The sequence below is a fragment of the Lacerta agilis genome, chromosome 6 (assembly GCF_009819535.1).
Source record: "Lacerta agilis isolate rLacAgi1 chromosome 6, rLacAgi1.pri, whole genome shotgun sequence".
In the NCBI taxonomy this organism is placed as follows: domain Eukaryota; kingdom Metazoa; phylum Chordata; class Lepidosauria; order Squamata; family Lacertidae; genus Lacerta; species Lacerta agilis.
The window spans coordinates 15,016,440-15,037,679 of NC_046317.1; the positions used below are offsets into that span (position 1 = coordinate 15,016,440).

Here is a 21,240-nt window from a genome sequence, read left to right on the forward strand (position 1 = left end):
GTTGTTATATTGGTCCAGATCAGGAAAAAAATTGCAAAAACAACTCTCAGGGCAGAATGGCACTGGTGCAATTGTCTTTCACGATGCGACTCATGTGAGGTGGGTCACAGCATCTTGACTTTTCCACCAAGCTAGTCAAAATAGACTTTTCTAATGTTGTATTATTTCCATTTCGTGGTGTTGTTTTGATTTCTTCCGAGACATGTGGCCATGGGGTGATAATGAGTTGTCTGGTGAGGCGATGTAGCTAACATCCCAACTTCTTGACAGTGGCCAAAGATATCCTTTCAAAAAATGTATGGGAGCCAATTCACACATGCATACCATAGTCCTCCATTATCTGCATTGCTGTGAAAAATAGCAACAGTGATACATGGGATTCCTTTCCGCTTTCCCTCTGCAATCAATGAGTTAATTCAGTGTCTCAAGACTATACTAACCCAGGGTACAATTTAGTTAAAGTCTTAAACCCCAAAGATTTCAGCAGGTGACTTTTAAACTTTATTCTAGACATTTTCTTTACTGTCCTGCCAACCTCAACCTGCTCTTTTCCAGCCTCTGCCTTCTTAAAGGTAAAGGTAAAGGGACCCCTGACCATTAGGTCCAGTCATGTCCAACTCGGGGTTGCGGCACTCATCTCGCGTTACTGGCTGAGGGAACCGGCGTACAGCTTCCGGGTCATGTGGCCAGCATGACAAAGCCGCTTCCGGTGAATCAGAGCAGCGCACGGAAACGCCGTTTACCTTCCTGCCACAGCGGTACCTATTTTTCTACCTGCACTGGCATGCTTTTGAACTGCTAGGTGGGCAGGAGCTGGGACCAACCAATTCAGGGAATGACATCGCCTGTCATTTGCCTCCTCCTTAGTAGTGTCAGACTTATGCAAATGCTAAGGTAACAGCCATGTAAAGCCAGAAATTATGAGGGCCCTCTAAATCCATAAAAAGTTATATATTTTGGTCAGATTGTTGGGGGGGGGTTGTTGCATGTTCACCTAATTTACTGGTTGTTGGCACCCATCAGTCTCTTGAGACAATGGCATGTCCCTCCGGATTTGAAAGCCTGGGCTGTGTGTATGGAGATCCCGGGCTGCCCTGTTCTCAGCCTCACTGATTTGGTCCAAAAGAAAGCAGAATGATATGGTTGGCACCAGCTTGGCTGCAGGAGTTGCCAGAAGGAAGCATACAAGGCACCCACCCTCCAACCGTCTTAGGGACTCCAGTCTGGATTTGTGTAGGGTTTACTCCTTAGCCTTCACTTCCCTCAAAGATATTCCACAAGGCAGAAGAGGTTTAGGATCAATACGGTACAGCAAATTAACCAGTTAGAAGCTTTGGCAAACAAAAAGGTCTTCACCTTCTGCCCAAATGACATCTTAGTCGGTGCCAGGCAAGTCTCCCAGGGATGGGCATTTCATAAGCAGGGTGTCTGTCATAATTGAAAAGCCCATCTCCCTGGTCACTAGTCAACCACTGTTACCTAACTTTGCTGTGGGGCGGGGGGAATCTGGAAGAGAGTCCCAGACGTCAAACATGAATATTCAGGCAGGCTCGTGTGATGAAAAGTGACCCTTTTAAGTAATCCATTCCCAATGCAATTTAGAACTTAAAAGGTAAAAGTACCAGGATTTTGAATTGTGCCCAGAAACAGACTAGTAGCCAGAACAATGGGCAGCAATCCAATTATGAGAGACGGGCCTGGCATCCCCGCTTTCGTCCCGAAATTGCAAAGTATAAAATCATGCAAAACTAGCCACCACAGGCCAGAGAGAATAAAAAAAAGTATCAGGCTGCAATTCTATACCTACTTACCTAAGGCCCATTGAACTCAGTAGACAGACAGTGAGCTACTTGAACACATACAGCAAAGCAGTTAGCTCTGAGAGTTTTTCTTATATTTGAATGTATTTAACTTGACTAAATTGCATCCACTGTTTGCATTCAGATATTTTTTATCTGTGAGAAAAGGTAGATGGTTTTTTTAAAAAAATTAACCCTCCCCCCAAAACACAGCAGAATCAGATAAAAAGTGTGGGAGAGGGGAGAGACATGAAAGGCAACATTGCATATCTCTGGTTCAATCCCAAGCGCCGTATCTATTGCAGATGTTAAATGGCACAGTTGCACTGAATTTAGTGGAGTTATATGGATTTACACCAGCTGATATCTGGTCTGGTTGGGGGGGGCTTACTAGATCTATTTGTTCAGAAAGCTTCAGCTTCAAAATGCATTCCAATATTTTTAAATACTATATCATTTCACATGCTACCCTGTGTGTGCACCTACCTCTTTTTTTATTATTGAAAAATGACATCGCCGGAGCCGTAATTGTAGCAGACGGCTTTGAAGTTGAGCAGTAATTTATCCAAAGGTTTGGAAAGCAACTTTGGGATAGGGGACTCCATCTGGTAAATATGTTTGCCTCTTTATATGAAGCAAAATTAAAACCATGCAGCTCCAAGGGAAGCTTATACTTCCATTAGGACTGTTGTGAATGATTAGAAAGTATTCGAAACTCCCCCTGCCCACTTCTCCCTAACCGCAATATTCTTCTCAATTCACAGCATCCTACCATTTTGATTAAAGGTGTGTGTGTGTGAGAGAGAGAGAGAGAGAAAGAAAGAAAGAGAGAGAGAGGTAGGGAAGGGAAGGGAAAGAGAAGATTGGGAGCAACTAATAGTCTCACTGATCCCCCCCCCCCAATGAGTGTATCCAAATTGCTAGAGTATTCCTTTGAAAAGATTGTCCGAGGCTTTCAAAATTTTAGAAAAACCCAAACATGCAGTACATCTCTTCTGAAAACAGGGAACAACATGAAGTATATTCTGAAGTGGTTAAGGTATGCTCATATTGCCTAGTTAGTTGAAACTTTGCAACAGTTTCTCACATATGTTTACCTCATGCATAGGTTTAGCTCAAGGCAGAGGTATAAAGAAACGCAAGTCGATTTCCTATACTAGCTAAGAACATCTGCCTGTCAGCAAAAAAAATAACATGTCTGTGCAAACGTATGTGTGTTGATTTAAGTAACTGGCAAAATGGAGATCAGCTTACCTTCTTTCAATAAATTGATGGTCAGATTAGATGAAATGTTGGAGAGCTGTAATCGTATCTTCCAGCTCTTTAATTCCCCTCCCCCCCCAAACACACACAAAAAGTAGCTGCTGGGAGGGGATTTGGACTGGGACTGCTACAACAGAGGAAGAGTTTGGACTTGATACCCCGCCTTTCCCTCCCCTTAAGGAGTCTCAAAGCAACTAACAATCTCCTTTCCCTTCCTCCCCCACAACAAACACTCTGTGAGGTGAGTGGGGCTGAGAGACTTCAAAGAAGTGTGACTAGCCCAAGGTCACCCAGCAGCTGCATGTGGAGGAGTGGGGAAGCGAACCCGGTTCACCAGATTATGAGTCCACCACTCTTAACCACTACACCACACTGGCTCCTTTAACCTTTTCATCCTGCAGTTTTCTCAATGAAAATGGACACCCCCCCCCATTGCTATTTGCGTTGCCTGGGGAAACCTACTGGTGCACGGGCAGGTTTGATGGGGGGAAACGGCACAGGGGAAAGGGTTAACTGGGCTCCAGCACTGGGGTCCTGATATGAATCAGGATAATCTGCAGCTTGATTTTATCAAAAGTAAGAAATCAAAGAAATGGGAGATTTGATCGCAGATGTCATTTGGAGTTCAACACTGGGCATCACAGTGCTAGTTCTAAGATGCAAGGTGGCGCTGTGGTCTAAACCACTGAGCATCTTGGGCTTGCTGATCAGAAGGTTGGTGGTTCAAGTCCCTGTGACAGGGTGAGCTCCCGTTGCTCTGTCTCAGCTCCTGCCAACCTAGTAGTTTGAAAGCACACCAGAGCAAGTAGATAAATAGGTACCACTGGGGCAGGAAGATAAACAGCGTTTCTGTGTGCTCTGGCACTCTTCACGGTCCTCTCTGGTTTCCGTCATGGTGTTCCGTTGCACCAGAAGCGGTTTAGTCATGCTGGCCACATGACCCGGAAAGCTGTCTGTGGACAAATGCCAGCTCCCTCGGCCTGAAAGCGAGTTGAACGCCGCAACCCCATAGTTGCCTTTGACTGGACTTAACCGCCCTGCGGTCCTTTACCTTTTACCTAGTTCTAAGAATGAGGAGGGTGGGGAAAATATTAGGAACATTGGTCATATTTCTGTGATGACCTCTGTTTTTGCAGGGCCAGCTTCAATGGGCACAATGAGGGCAGCAGAGTCAATGAAGGCAGGGACAAAATCTGGCACAACAAGCCTTTTAAAAGCATGGGTCATAGCAGGAGGGGAGAGTGCCATTGGGGCTTCACTTCAGGCAGGAAAGTGTCTCAGGCCAGCACTGCATAAGATACACTGAATACAGCATTTGTTGTTCAGAAGTCAGTCTCTCTCTCTCTGTGTGTGTGTGTGTGTGTGTGTGTGTGTGTGTGTGTGTTTGTAAATAAGCGAACTCCTATACACATATAATCCTAAAAACACATATAAATAATATCTGTAGATACATGTTCCTGGATGCAAATGGGAGTATCACCCTCCCACAAATCCATATTAAACAAGGATGCTGAATTCCAACACAACAAAATTCAACCTAATGCACAGGTTCATTAGCTCTGTGCTGAAACAGTGGTCTCTTTTATGAGATAAACTACATGCTCCAAGTTAGGTACAAAAAATGTCCTGTTTCCCACTTTTGTCATAATCAGTGTACCTTGGGCTACGAGTGTACCAAATTTCAACTTTCTGGGCGGCCTACTAGCATTTACCTTGTGCCCCCCATTTCTAGGCGGAGAAAGCAAATGGCTTTTTGCATGGCCCAGAAAGATATTTATCATACAGAGAGGCACTTTGTTAACCCCTAGAGACACGCAGCTCCCACATTTTCAGGCATTCCTGGTAATCGGGGCGTCCTGAACTATAGAATTTTCCAGATATACATCTGAATGAGTGTAAAAGAGCCCCACCCACCCCCATTTCCTATAAATGTTCAGCTTACTGGGATTGTGGCTCGGGAGGGGGAAAGTGGAAGAAATAATAAGCAGAAGCTCCTTCAAAGCGGGCCAAGCCCAATCCAGGCAAAGTCAAGGCAGGTCACTTGAAGCAAGTCAAAACCCTGGACAGTTCCCAGAGCCCCCTGCCGAATGAACTATGAGGAGGTGTTATTTCAACCAAGAACTGAGGCGATTTGAGGCCTTGCATAGGCTGCTAGAGCTTATACTGCATTTTGCCACATCTCCTCGACATAACGGCTCTGCTGACTTACCATGTCCAGGTTTTGTTTTTAAAAACATTATATTAATTAATTAATTAATCAATCAATCATTATTTATTTGTCACCAATGATTTAAATATTTGGTGGTGGTAGGTACTTCTTTTTTTTAAAAAAAAGTTTTTATTTTATTTTGACAAATTAATCATAAATAAATAAGAATATAAATGTGCACCCCACCACCAAGAGCATTCCATTGTAACTATCCAACCTCCCAAAATTTCAACACCTCTTGCGATGGTTTGACCCCCTTTCCGTTTTAGCAGTACAAATTCTACAAAAACCTTCCATATCTCTTCGAAATCATTTCTCCTGCATATTCTCCATCTTGCCTTAATGGCACATGTTAATTTATCATTAACAGCTATATCCCACACCTCTCTATACCAGGCATGTCCAACAGGTAGATCGTGATCTACCGGTAGATCACTGGACGTCTGCGGTAGATCACTGGTATATCATTGGCTCCCCCCAAAGAAGCTGAACAATTGTGGCTCCCTTAAAAAAAACCCAACATTTTACCTCCTCCCTGAAAAAACTCAACAACTTTGACCCGAACCCCCCCAAAATGGGCATTCTCTTTCCTATAAAAAGCTCAACAACTTTGACCTGAACCCCCCAAAAGGGGGTAGATCACTGCCAGTTTTTAACTCTGTGAGTAGATCCCAGTCTCTTGGGAGTTGGCCACCCCTGCTCTATACCATTCTTCCATTTGATATTCTGCTTCTTGCCCCTTCCACTTCCTAGCTATCATAATTCGTGCAGCTGTCAATAAATTTGTGAGCAAGTCCTTCATAGCCTGCAAACCTTCCACCCGATACCATGTCCAGGTTTTCAGGCACCGGCTTAGTCTACACTGTGGATGTGATGGGAATGTTCAGGGGGGGGGGCTCCTCTTCTGAGACTGAGGAAGAGCTATAACCTCTGGCTGGGAGAGCCCAGGGGGAAGGGCTGAGATTCCTGCATTGCCAGGGGTTGGACTAGATGACTCCTGTGGTCCCTTCCAGCTCAATTCTATGATTCTTTGTGCACCAAAAGCACACATATTAGGGTTGCGCACCAATTATATTGAATAGCCAGTTGATTAAGAAATTGTCTTTTAACTGAATTAAATATAACCACATTTGCGGATCACTAAAGCCCTAGGCACTAAAGCCCGAGGGACACGGGTGGCGCTGTGGGTTAAAACACAGAGCCTAGGGCTTGCTGATCAGAAGGTCGGCGGTTCGAATCCCCGCGATGGGGTGAGCTCCCATTGCTCGGTCCCAGCTCCTGCCAACCCAGCAGTTTGAAAGTATGTCAATGTGCAAGTAGATAAATAGGTACAGCTCTGGCGGGAAGGTAAACAGCGTTTCAGTACGCTGCTCTGGTTCGCCAGAAGTGGCTTTGTCATGCTGGCCACATGACCCAGAAGCTGTACGCCAGCTCCCTCGGCCAATAACGCGAGATTAGCACCGCAACCCCAGACTCGGACACGACTGGACCTAATGGTCAGGGGTCCCTTTACCTTTACCTAAAGCCCTAGTAGGTGACTTTAGGGTGTGCTGGAGGAAGCAAGTGCAACTTTCAACTTAAACAAAGACTGAAACCCTAAACACATTTACTCGTGAGACCCACTGAAAGCAATGGGATTTGCAATCACTCATAGAGTTGAACAGAAGCAAAAGGCCAAGCTGTTATTTACACCGATGCACCACAACCAACATAAAATAAATAAAAAGAATCAAACATAAAAGGAAGCATCCCTTTAAACTGCAACTTCACTTAATAAAATTGACCATCACCAATCAGTCTATTAAAGCTCTACAGCCGATCCTATTCGTGCTTATTCAGAAGTGAGTCCCAATGGATTGAATGGAGCTTACTCCCAAGTCAGTTGAATGGAGGTTTCTTCCAAAAAGTAGAGATCTTTCCCAGTTAGCATCTGTATAGGAATTGCTTCTGGGTGTTTTTAAATGTTTTATTGCTTGTGTGTTTCCCTCCCTAGGCTCCTTTGGAAGGAAGGGCAGGGCATAAATTTAATTAACAACAATTGTGCACAAGATTATAGCTTTGCTAGGTTAAACTATCAATTAAAGTTTAAATTCCTAATATACAAGGGCACACTCACTTTGGAATTTAAAGATAATGGAAGAGATCTTCAAAGTGCTGCTGCTGCTGCTGTGTGCTCTGTGGTACAGAAATTACTTGCATCTTTGTTAAAGAGAAGTTGACAAACACTAAGTGCTGGGAACCATTTCCGCTGCACTCTCTCAGCAGTAGCAGGCAAGCAACAAAGCTGATTTATTTCCATCAGCATCCAGACGTAATGGCTCAAGAGGTTAATACTGACCAAGGTTATGCTAAATGCCCATCAAACCACATACCAGATCCAATATTTCTTTTGAAGCAGAGTAATTGAAAACTGCAAGCTCGCCTTGCTACCTTTTAAAAGACTAACCTTCCTTCCTTTGCCGCCTTTGTAATGTTGCGCGTCTTCCTGCCACTCGCCGGCTTTGCTCCATCGTAAGCGTTCTCTCTTCAACAAGAAAAATGTCTTTCAAGTACTCCCTTAATAGAGAGAGAGGGTTTTTTTTTTAATAAACTAACCTTTCATGCTTAAAAATGACCATTTCAACACCGAGGGGAAAGATTTATGGACATATGCCTTGCTTTTAACAAGCACATAAAGAAAGAAGTTTAAGATCACCTCATTCACAAAATTAAAACATTTCTCACATGTTATTTATGAAATTGTCTATTCAGAATTAAGTCAGGGATTTATTTCCCCATACTAAATAAACTGAGCCAGATATGAAGCCTGTAACACTTAGAAGGCAGGTTTCCACAATGATCACCCCTGTTTTCATGAGTCTTATAATCATTTCATTAAAATAAAGCACTGCAGGCTGTGTGTGTGTGTGTGTGTGTGTGTGAGAGAGAGAGAGAGAGAGAGAGAGAGAGAGAGAGAGAGAGAGAGAGAGATCTCAGCACCAAAGCAGCTTTCCCGCCCTATGAACGAAAAGTCTGATTGTAAGTTTTTGTACAGCTGGGGTTTGTTTTGTTTAACTCCAGTTAATGCTGTTGATGTTGTTTGGTCTGTGAAACCACACGTTAAAGGCTTTAGTTCAGATTAGCCAATTGTGATTATTGATTTGGGGCCGTTTCTTCTATTAATATAGCACTGTGGAAGCCCTGCTGGCTTAAGATATTTTGCTGCCTGAAGCAGAGGAGCAAATGATACACTTCCTCAGCCTTCCCTTTGCCACGCAAGGGCCAACACTTTAACTTCAGGAAGCCTCCCTGGGCTGTTTAGACATCAGTTCTTGCCTTCATCTCCCCGCTTCCCACTTAAATCCTGCTAAATTGGTGGAAGGACCATAGTTTAGTGCGTTTGATTTGCATTCGGGTTCAATCCCCAGCATTTCCAGGTAGGGCTGTGTGAGACCTCTATCTAAAACCCTGGAGAACTGATGCTGGTCTATGTAGACAATACTGAACTAGAGGAAACAATGATCTGACTAGGCATCAAGAAGATTTTTTTAATGTTCCTGTTCCTGAAGCAAGCCATATGGTAAAGTCGACCTAGAGGGGAAGCCATTTTCACATGACAGTGTATCTCCAAATAATTTCCGGAATATTTTGGATCAGCTGCCCTGAACTGTCGTGGTCTTCAGGGAGCCGCTTCCCATTCCATGTGATCCAGTCCCACTCCACACTAATTAGCACCTGTATCTATTTCTTAGATTTATCATCATAAGATTTTGGGGCAGTCCACAGAATAAAATACCAGATAAAAGAAAAAAAGGAAAACAAAACAGCAAAACAATTATCCCCCCCCCTTCCCATAGACACATTTTAAAGACTGTAGAATGTGAATCAGCCAAAGGCCCGATTGAAGAGGAACATTTCTGTCTGGCACCTAAAATATATATAATGAAGGCACTAGGTGAGCCTCCCTGGGTCACCACACTGTTTGAGTAAATGATGAGACTCCATCCCACTTTATTATTATTATTTATTTGATTTCTTTCCCGAACTTTGCCATGTTGTTGCCATGCCTCAATGAAGAGTGAAGGGTAGCTTGAGAAGAAGTCAACATCATTTGTCCAATCCTAGGTGTGATCTTCTCTGAAAGCTAGTAAGCCAGTTGGTCCTTTGGGGCACATGCTCATGTTAGCAGTATAGTTGCTTCATCTATTTTCTTACATGTGCTGATCACCCATCATGGAATCCAAGGTGGCATAAATCTGCTTTCTAGGTGGTCATCCATCTAGGCTCTGTCTAGACCGAGACCTGCTTAGATTTGGGAAGCCTCATGTACCTTCAGACAATATCCTGGTGCCTCAACCTGTGTACTCTGTACAAGGCCAAACTTAATGTTGGGCAAAAGATTCATGCATTGCAGGGGGTTGGACTAGATGACCCTTGTGGTCCCTTCCAACTCTACAATTCTAAGTTTCTAAGGTACAAGAAGAAAAATAAGATTTAAGTTTTAACATTTTCTTTCACTTGAAAATTTAAAGGGTTTTGGTTATTGGCGTTTGTTGTTGTATGAGAGATTGGCATTTGTGCCATACTTGATTTCAGATCAAGAAAACATCAGCCAAAAGGATGATCAGCCATCATACCTGGTCATCTAAATTTTCAGTGTAGTCTACTTTAATGTGGAGAATACGGCACATCAGTAGATTGGCTATAACCAGAAGGAAATCTGTACAACGGGAACTGCCAAGGCAAATCTCAATTATTATTTTTTAAAGATTGTTACAGCATATTGGGTCTCACATCCCTCAGAGCTGATGGCAAAACACCCAAAATAGACACAAAGAGGCACATATCCAATTGCCAGCCTACACCCTATTAGAAGCTTATCTAGAGCTGAACACAGCAGAAGGAGACAGAGGAAGCAACATCGCTGCCTGATGTCCCAAGACGAAAAGAGTCTGCTGTATGGCTTGATCAACAAGCATGCCGCATATGCTACAGAGCTGGGATCCACTCAGACTAGAGGCCCTGCTCTGGTGTAAGCATAAGAGAAAATGTTTCCTTTCATAGGGCCCACTCTACATCGTCCCCGGTTCAGTCAACACTGACCTCTCTTTTTGCATGGTAGGAGTCAGGCTGAGCTGAAACAACATGGGAATGGGGGAAATTAACCTGGACTGTTTCCTATATCAAATAGCTGTGATTTCTACATTGTGGCAGATTTCCATAATTAGCTTGCAGGGACTAAAGAAGTGTTCTTTCTTGTATGTGTTTCCATGGGACTCAAGCTTGCTATTCTCATACTTGTTCCTCAGAACTTTCATCAGACTCATAGGGAGACAGAAATGTCCAACGTTGGCCCCTGTGATTGGCAGATAAGAGCCAAAATGTATGTTGAAGGGGGAGGCCAACAGTTCCCTTGCCCTCTAAAATTCAGGAGGAATTTTGAGTGCAGGAGGAAATCCTTCCCAATTCAGGTTTGTCTACCAATTGTCCCTGAGCATGAGAAAAATTCACATAGTCATCCAACAAAAAGGGAAAGAATGTTGGGGCCACGGCATTCAAGATACTCTATACAGAACTTCTGAACAGAATGTTGGGCGATCCCTGGTGAGATTGGAAATGAGGAATGTAAGACGTGTGGGTCACAACCCTTGCCTTCCCAAAAGGACTGAAACTGAAGCATCAGAACCAGCCATTTCTGGTCTCCTAGCTTTGAATTGGTACCAGTTATATCATACCATCTCAGATAGAAGGTAGAATTATATATCTCAATCTTTAAAAAGCTACACTTGCTCTGCAGGATTCATAATGCATCTGTCAAAGGAGTGGTACAAACCATAGTAGTTTGCCACCGAAAGCGCCATCAGGTAGTTTAGTTTAGTTTAGAGCATTCCCGGTCTGTTTCATGATATGTCCATTTTTCCATCAGTACTCCTGTCTTAAAGATGTATTATTCTCTCTCTCTCTCTCTCTCTCTCTTTGCCACTCAAGAGTACATTCCAGGAAGATTTGGACATGAGGAATCCAAAGGGTTTGCTGCTTTTCCTTTAGAGGGCAGCGACGACGAAAGTGTGACAATCTCAATGTTTGTCCGAACACGCAAGCCTTCTGGCTTGTTGCTGTCTCTGAAAAAAGGCACAATCCTATTTCTTAAGGTCTGGTTGGAAGGTGGGAAACTCCTGGCATCAGGCCTAAGCTCCGACAAACTCCTAGGAACACAGCCTGTGAACGATGGAAATTTCTATTTGATATCCTTAAAAATCAAGCCAAACAAGACCGAGCTATTCCAGTCTTCGCAGAACCTGGGCTACATTTCTACTCCTGTAATAAAAATCCAGAGCGGTGATATTATGTACATTGGAGGATTACCCGACGACCAAGAAACCCATGTAAATGGTGGATATTTCAAAGGCTGCATCCAAGATTTAAGACTGGGCAACCAACCACTGGAATTCTTCCCTGTCACGACTTCATCAGATTCTGTCATCAGAAAGAGCACGCTGATCAACATTGCCCCAGGCTGCATCGGAGACAACCTCTGTCAGGTAAGGATGCTGTTTCTCAAAGTGCCGTTTCCATGTTTGCACCAAGGAATTCTCTTTTGAACTAGCAGTGCTCCGAAAACAGCATGTGACAGTAAGAATATCTGAACACGATATCCGAAACAGGCAGGTAAGATCAGGTTTTTGTCAAACAGCCCCACACTTCGCGGGCGCCGAGACCGCAGAACATCTGGGAGGCTGGAAAGCCCAGCGCCTGAATGGCAAGTTAATGATAACCAGTTAGCAAGCCTGCTATTCATTAAGGGCAACTTGAACTCACTGTAGTTTTTCAAACCAAAATATTCTCATAATTACTGTAAAACCAGACTTTCGAAGCAGGCTAATCACATGGTATGTTACGGGCATTTGGGCCTGGCAATGAAGCCTGTAAAAATATTAAAGAAGAGAGGAATGTTGTATCACCACACAAATACAAAGGCAGCCCCTATGTGGGTTGGATCTACCAGAAATCACACGGTCCTCATTTAACATTGCATAAAAAGTAATGGATTTATAAACAAACGCCATCTCTGTTGCATATGTGCAAATACAAGTGGGCTGACGGAATGTGTTCTAATGTCAGTTGTATGTTCCTGTACAGTATGTTTCATATGAAAAAGCTTTTTTTTTTCTTAACGTCTCAAGCATTTCATGATTTTTTTTTAAATCGCTTACAATCATGCTGAGCACTTTTTCCTGTGCTTACCCTTCTTTCAACGTATTATCATTATTAACGTATTATTGGCCTTTCATGCAAGCACCTCAAGGCGATGTACAATAAAAACAGTTAAAAGCAGTTAAAAACACAAAAAAGCAAATAACGTTTAAGACAAAACAATTTAGAAAAAAAAAACTGGACACCCATGGCACAGGCCCATTCACCCAGTTGGGAAAGCTTGAAACAAAAAAGTTTTCAATTCCCCGCCCCCTGCCCCCCAGAAAAGTGTGGATGATGGGCTCCTGTTATTTCTTGACAGGCATACTATTCCACAGAACATACCATCATCCCTTCAGAAAAGACTTCAAGAATGGCACTTTTTTTTTCCTAATTTACTTTCACGTCTCCTAGACATACGAAGCCTCAGAGAGAGGCACCAACTGCCTAGGTCCTTCTCCTCTGTTCTCTTCCATTTATAGCCCAATGCTGCTCTGAAAACTGAGAACCAGTTCACGGATGCCCAGACATCATTTGATTTCTCACAATTTGATTATATGGCCCATGTTGACTTGCCCCAGAATCTATGAACGGGCTCAGTTGAACGGCGAGGGATCCCCAGACCTCTTTGTGAGGATTGAAACTTCTGTTTCAGTGTATCTGAAGAAGTGTGCATGCACACGAAAGCTCATACCTAGAACAAACTTAGTTGGTCTCTAAGGTGCTCCTGGAAGGATTTTTTGATTTTGTTTTGACTATGGCAGACCAACACGGCTACCTACCTGTAATTGTGAGGACTGATGTGTGATAACTCATCCACACGTGTAAATTGCCATTTGACGCCACAGTCACCACACAATCGGCATGAACCAGGCCTTGGTGGTAAAGGAGGCAATATCACATTACCCTGGCTTTAGTTCACAACTTACAATACTACAGTCGTACCTCTCGGGTTACGTATTTAATTGGTTCCTGGTCGCTGTACGTAACCTGAAAAATGCGCTTTGTGCATGAGCAGACCGCGCGTGGCGGCGGGTTACACTTCCAGGTTACAGGAGTTCGTAACCCGAAAAGTATGCAACCCAAAGCGTCCGTAACCCGAGGTACGACTGTACTGCTTCCCACTGAAAGTCTCCCTTCCCCTTCTACTCAATCTCTACTCCCAAGCTTTCGTTTTTACTGCTGGCTGTCCTAAGACCAAACCTAGAGAACTATTTTGTGCATACCCTTCAACATTTCTCCAATGACAATGGGGACATCTGATATTATTATTATCATTATTATTATTATTATTATTATTATTATTATTAGCCCATCTGGCTGGGTGGCCCCAGCAACTTTGGGCAGCTTCTAACATACATAAACACATAATAAAACATTAAACATAAAATAAAAACCTTCTCTATACAGGGCTGCCTTCAGATGTCTTCTAAAGGTTGTGTAGCTACTTATCTCCTTAGCTCAGGGGTCGCTTCACTCCATACCCTCCAACATTTATCCAATTAAAATAGGAACATCCTAAGGAAAAGCAGGGCATTCCAGGATCAAATCAGAAACTGGGGTGGCATCTATAAATCTGGGATTGCCCCTGGCTTGGAAGGTGTGCAATCTCTACTCCCAAACATACCTCTAACTTTTGTTTTACTGCTGGCTGTCCTAAGACCGAACCTAGAGAGCTCTTTTGTGGGCTCACCAAAAGGCTGACACAACCAGCCTGTGGTCCAACAAGGAAGAAGGCAGGAAGATGCCAGAGCATTAGTTGTCTATATAGTGATTCTCCATTGTTTCAGACCAGGAATCTGTTCCAGGCTTGTCTGGAGTCACACAGGATTGGACCTGGGATCTCTGCACTGAAATCATGTAGCCTTTTGCTAAAGGTCAGGCCTTGATATGCAGCAGCAAACTTGTATGCATGCTCAACACTCTCTAGCCAGAAAGGCCTTCTTTGTATTGTGCACTCTCTGCAAAGGCTCTTTAAAGAGGAAGGTTTCAGGGCACCACCGGATTTCGCCAGGAGTTGTTTGTAAAAACATTTCCCATTCTTATTTGACAAAGGCTTCACTTGACATGCCTCCTTTCCTCCCTTTGACCACTTTCGCCTTCCATCATCCCTTCTTCTTTTTTATCTTTTGATATCCTTTCTCCTAGTCAAATGGTCTGTTTAAGTGGTTTTCGGAACAAAAGAAATATATCTTATCTAAGCTTGTCTGATATGATAAGGTAATACAACTGTGATAATCTTATAGAATCATAGATTTGGGGGGGGGGGGAGTCAATTCTGCCAGGCAGGAACATTTTCCTTATGGTATGTCGGAAATGTGCTTTTGCAATGCAGACCACTACAGAAAGCAATTGGATTGCAGCAGTACCTTAAAACGGTAAAGGAGCCCCATGACACCCACAATTATCACAAAAGGAATTCAGTATGCGGTATGATGCCATCCCATGTTCCTGGTTCCTCACGATACTTAGTGAAGTATCTGAAGAAGTGTGCATGCACACGAAAGCTCATACCAGGAACAAACTCAGTTGGTCTCTAAGGTGCTACTAGAAAGAATTTTCGATTTTGTTTTGACTATGGCAGACCAACACGGCTACCCACCTGTAACTGATACTTAGTGAGTTCCCAGACAGCCTGAAAATGATTGGCCCCAATCCAGAAAAAGTCCAATTAAAATCGATGGGGTGTCGGGGTATGGGTGCTGGAGCTCCTCGTGCACGGCCTTGGACTGGTTATGCACGAGGTACCAGTTGCGGGGAAAGCGGCCAGCGTTCCGCGTGCTTTTGAGCACGGTCGCCGGCCAAGCCTCACAGTCTGAAGGATGATGAGTAAGCCAATTGAAGACTCTGATGGTGTGTGAGTTCTTAGTTGCCTTCTTTAGAGAAAAGTTGCCTTGTGAAATAAAATATATACCCTGACTCTGAATAGACGGACCAGTTTAAAGAAATAAAAATTTTACTTTACTCCCCCCTTTAACCCCAAAGGAAGACAGACACCGGTTGTATCTTTAGTGGCTTCGGCAGAACCCGCGTAGGCTCGTCCCCTAAGCTAAGTTCTCCTAAGCTTAAAGACCCTGCGCGCCCAATCTTCCGCGAGGCTAACTAAATAAACTAAAACCGAAATATCTTCCGCGGGCCTATCCCTAGGCTAACCTAAAAGAACCTAACTAAAACTAGAACCGAATGATCTTCCGCGATCTAACTCTAACTAAAGAAAAACCCATCCAACCCGTCCAGCCCGCTCCTAGCCCCTTAAACTAAACTTGACTTCAACTAAAACCCAACTAAAAGAACATAAACGAACTTCTCCTAAAGAACGTGCGGTCTCGTGCCTAAGCGGGGTGCCTCTGCCTTTTATTAGGGAACAAACGTGACATCATCATTAGTACTTTAACCAATAAAATCACTGTTGCTGCCCTCCAAAAAGGCGGGAAGCAAGTTTAACGCTCATTAACAACTTTGAACATGACCGGATCTACAAAATAAAGGCGGATTAATCTTGTAAGTGAATCACACTATTCATTCATGCTTTCACTTTCACTTTTGCGCGCAATTATACCAAAAGTAGACCTTGAAAAAACCCATAAAATAACCAATTAATTATGAATCCATGGCGGATCCGTGAAACGTATTCCGACATATCATCTTTCTTTTTTTGTTTTAAATTAAATTATTTTTGATTTAGTTATATAAAAAGGAAGGTTAGAAATATCATAAGCATTTATCTGACACAAACATTACCATTTGTTTAGATATAGAACTCGACATGAAAGGGCAGAGCATCAACAGTGCTGACAGCGTCCACATCAAGACTGTGATATAAACACCAGCAACACCATCAACATCCATCCCCTTTCATAGGAGGAAATACTTGTACAATAATGTAGCAATAAAGTCATGAAAATAACAAACCACTAGCCGAACATAAAAAATGATCGATCCGATACACTGTAAACCTTTTAGGCATATATAAATACTTCAATATGTAGTGTAACACAACAAATCACCTCATAAGCATGTATACTTTCGCGTGCAGCGTAAAACAACAAATTACTCCCCAAACACAAGAGAGGACCTGATACAGGTCCAAAATTAAGAATAACGGATAACGACTGCCCAAACATAAGAGAGGTCCCGATCCGGGACCCAAAATTAAAGTATAACTAGAGCTGGGGCTACATGGCCTACCCAGACCCCTCCCCCATTTTTTTTAAATTTTTTATTTGGAAACTAAGGAAAATGGATAAGGTAACATAAAAGGTGTGTGGCACTGAGGCTACAGAATCGAAAGAACTTTCAGGAAGGCAGATTCTGGACTTACCACAGCGACCACAGGTAACGGGGAATTAGGGTCCGATTCCAGAGAGGGGATTTAAGGCACCTAAGTACAAGTGGTTTGCACCACAAGAGGGGATATAAGCTACCTATATAAAGGTGTCCCAGCCAGGATGAGGATTTAAGCCATCTACGCAAGGGTTTCCAGCGAAACGAGATGGGAATTAAACCAACTACATAAAGGTCTCCCATCAACAGCAGGAAACAGAGTGAAGGGAAAAGCTGGGAACCTGGTTTACTGCCAAAAGGTAGCATATAGAGGGGTATTCTTCAAAGAAAATAGGGGTACCAAAAGGGTAGGACGCCACCAGACTTGACATATATATCTTGAACAAATCCGAGAATGACCAATTCTTTGACCAAAGGAAATCATTTCAAATAAGACATAATAAGTGTTACCACATTTTGAACTACAACTTTTGCAAGCACAACGTGGAGATTTAGGATTATTGAAATAAAACATATATGCATGAATATATCTATGACTAGAACTGCACAAAGACGATGTTTTTAACCTTACATAAACATTTCCATATCATCAAAATTGTGACGCTCTAAATGGAAACCATTGCAGAAAAATTATCATATATATAAACACCCATATCATTAATTATCAAGCTATATGGAAAACACATGTAATATGCGAGGCGGATATTTCAAGAAGCATACAAAGGCAATTATGCAATTTTTACAAGTACAATATAAAGTACAAGACAGGTTTAGAACTGCAAAATGGTGTTGGAGAGGAGGATGAAGACGATGAATGAGTTGCCGGTCGTCTTCTTCTCCGACTACACATGACCATGTAGAAGAAATAGTCCTGGAACTCAGGAAAAGTTCATGGAGCTCAGGAAAGTACTGAAACATCGAGCTCTGAAGAAACAACGATACCTGTAGAAGAAAGGAGGTTAAGCAAGCAAATCAAGGTGATCTGCTAGTGAGTGCAGGTATGAGAGTAACTGGAACAAATCTAGGCAGCCAGGAACCAGAGGCCGCCCAGAGGCAAACAAAAGGCCTAGGCAATAGGAGGGTAAGGCAAACTGCCCAGAACTCAACTGGTGCTGTTTGTTGAGCACTTTTGAAGAATTGCTGCACTTAACAAGGCGTTGGGCAAAAATTGCCGGAAACCGTAGTTCTCCATGGCTTGGCCAAATTTTAGAAACTTCCTCTTAAGGAACAGAAACAAGTCCCTTGCTTTGAGAAACTGGTGTGTTCAGACAACGAGTTGGATATTCTCAGCATGCTGGGTATATAGAGGATAATAAAGAAACAGGAATCTAGCCAAAGAACCAAAAGTTCCGCCGGGAGTTATAGTTTTTCAATCAACCACTGCCAAAGTCAGCACAGAACATAACAAGGAATGTTCCATGGCTGGCGATTGGATCATTGAATAAAGGAAAAGTGGATAGATGTGAGCAATGCAGAAAAGAACAATGCACTTTTGTAACAGTGCTTGCCAGGGGCTTGTAGAGAGAATGAGCTCTTTAATTAGGGCCTCTGCTGCGACGAGCTTCTCGGATGTCAGCGGCCATTGGTCGACCCATACAGGGGGTCCTTCCTTCCATGTGAGTGGAAGTGCATGAACTGGCGCTGATGCAGAGGCCCACATCAAAAATGAGTGTGGATAACAGTTCTTGCTTTAGACAACAAGTCTCTACCCCAAAGGGTGATAGGCACATCCATAACAAGTGGACGGAGCTGCACCATGGAGCCTGAGTCTGACTGGAAGGTAATCGGATGCACGCTCTGGTGGGCGGGTTCGAAACCTCCGACTCCGAAGACTTCCTGGGTGACAGTCGTTGCCCACTGGTCAGGCCAATCTTTTCTGGCGATCACTGTAACATCTGCGCCTGTATCAAGAAGACCCTTGATCTTTCGTCCACCCATTTCTAAGACGAGATGAGGGCGTTCTTCTGTAATCTTGATTAGCGCCATTGCTGCCTGAGGAGGCAAAGAGTCTACAGGAGCTGTAGGCGTAGAAGTAAGCAAATAGAGTCTGGCAATTTCCAAACCTTTTGTTAGGACACAAGGAACAGTTGAAAATCCTGGAATCAGCAACTGCGATGAATCTGTGATTCGAACTAGGCCTGCAGTCAGTGTGACTGTGGCAGGGAGGCGATCCATCCTAGGCAGGATAAGGCAAATCGAGGTGTCTGGGAATGGACCACGGATGGATGTTGGCAATTGCTGAGCAAACCATGGATTTGAGAAGTAACAGTCCTCTGTTAAGAAGAGTGGTATACCTGGGACAGAAGATTCTTCTTGTTCTTCGTTGGCAGTGTTTGAAGATATCTTTTTGGCTTCGGGTTTTTTGCACTGCTGAAGTTGGCAACTCTGAAGCTGCTTGGCGTTGAGTTGGCAAACTTGAGGTTCCTCTGTTGGTAAAAGTTGCTGATGCTGTTGAACCTGTTGGCATTCAGTCAGTTGTGCATCAAACTGGCAGGATGGAACTTCTTCTTTGACACGAGGCAGTAGAAGTTGTTGTTCCTGATAGTTGTTTGGTTGTGGCGGGCTGAGTTTAAAAGCTGGAGGTGACACAAAGGTGTGGACATTGTTAACTGGAGTGATGTTTAAGCTTCCACAAGAGGGAGCTGGCTCACTCACTTGCATTCTTTGGCCACATGGAAAGTGATCATCAGCTGGGTTGCAACTTGAACACTGCTGTTTCATCAAGGGCAAATGTCCTTCAATGACAGATTGACCTTGATTTGAAGATGAATAAAGCTCAGGAGTTGTGAGATTGATCTCAGTAGGATGTCTTCTCAACGTTGAAGGCAATTCTGCGATCAGAGGCTTGACTGTGATTGCTTGCTGTGAAGCAGGATCAACATCAGCAGGAACTGAAGGGCGGTCAGCAGAAGGTGAACTGAATGCTGTGTTCTCTACTGGAACCCTTTGAATAGGTAAGGCAGATGATGAAACCTCTGGAACCTGAATGCTTGATGAGGTCACATCTTTTCTCTGGACATCTGAAGAGTAGATATCTCTCTGGATCACTCTTTTTTCCTGATGACCTGGATAAGGAGTAGCGTTGTTCACCTTTCTGGGATGGTTGACCTTCATGATGTTCTTGAACTTGCACCCTATTGTTTTACCGGGGCCGGGGCGCGGCCCGCAGAACCGTTTCCCTGAACTGGAGATGAGGTAGGTGATGTGTTTTGTGGATTCAAGCGACAATCATTCGCCCAATGAAATCCTTTCTGACAGATGGGACATCTCTCTGGCGGCTTGGCAGAAGGCCTTGGCGTTGTTGTGCACTGCGACCGGAAATGCCCATCGCCTCCACACCCATAGCACTTCTTGACTGGCGTAGAGCTGTCTTGACGTGGCATCTGTACCGCAGCTGCCAAGAGTTGTGCTTTGTAGGAGTGGGTACCGACATTCTGGCAGACGCGTAGCATCTCAGTCAATGTGGCATCTGGACGAGCTGCAACTGCTGTTAGGGCATTCTTGCAGTCATCATTGGCATTTTCAAAGGCAAGTTGTTTTGTCAGCATGTTTCTGGCATGACGATCTTCTATCTGGCGTTCCACTGCAACAATCAGGCGATCCACGAAGTCCCCATAAGGTTCTTTTGGACCTTGCCTAACTGCAGCGAATCCTGATACTGAGCTAGCATCTGTGCGATTGGGTAGTCTGCGCCAAGCTTTGACTACAATGTCTGCTATGGTGACAAGTGCAGCATCAGGTATGGCTAGCTGTTGATTGAGATTGGAGTAATGTCCTGATCCTGTGAGCATATCTTCTGTGGCAAGTGGCGTTGCACGTCTGGCTGCTACTTCTTTCCACTCTTGCAGGCACAGAAGAGCATCTGTAGGCGACAGGAAGGTGCGAAGAATCAACTTCCAATCAGATGGCAGAAGTCTACTAGTGGACAGTCCTTCAAGTAAACTTCTAGTATAAGGAGCTTGAAGTCCATTTTCGCATATGGCTTTTCGCAGTTCACGTAGTGTTTCAAAAGGAATGGCTTGATATCTTGCAGGTTGTCCTCCATTAGCACGAATCACTGGAAAGATGTGCATTGGATCAGCACTAAAGTCTATTTGTCCCAAAGCTGCTTCCAAAGCTTGGGTTCTGCAGATGGGCTGCATTGCTGTAGGGTCTGTAGGTGGCATCAGTGAGTTTAAATCTTCTTGATGCTTTCCAAATGATGAGCCACTAGATGGTGCTAGAGAGTCTTTGACATCTGGATGCCTTGAAGATGGCTGACTATGAAGACAAGATGGCTGACTTGAAGTTGGATGAAGACAAGATGGCTGACTTGAAGTTGGATGAAGACAAGATGGCTGACTTGAAGTTGGAGCATAAGGTTGTTGGCTCTGTACTGCAAGTCCTGGCATCTGGATCATCATTGTTTGGCTTTGCTCTTGTCTTGGAATCTGCATTGGCATTGGAGGTGCTGAAGGGTTGGTAAATTGCTGTTGTGCTGCTTGCATTGAAGCTTGGATTGCTGTTGATTGG

The 21,240-nt window shown here is 43.7% G+C and overlaps 1 protein-coding gene across 2 annotated transcripts in view; it reads left to right on the forward strand.

Annotated features, from left to right (window-relative positions):
- Positions 1-21,240, forward strand: part of CRB1 (crumbs cell polarity complex component 1) — a 144,305-nt gene that overhangs the window by 91,908 nt on the left and 31,157 nt on the right. For both annotated transcript variants that reach the window (XM_033151418.1, XM_033151417.1), the window contains one exon: positions 11,239-11,792. In XM_033151418.1, coding sequence (XP_033007309.1) covers positions 11,239-11,792 — 554 coding nt within the window. The remainder of the gene's footprint in view (positions 1-11,238; positions 11,793-21,240) is intronic.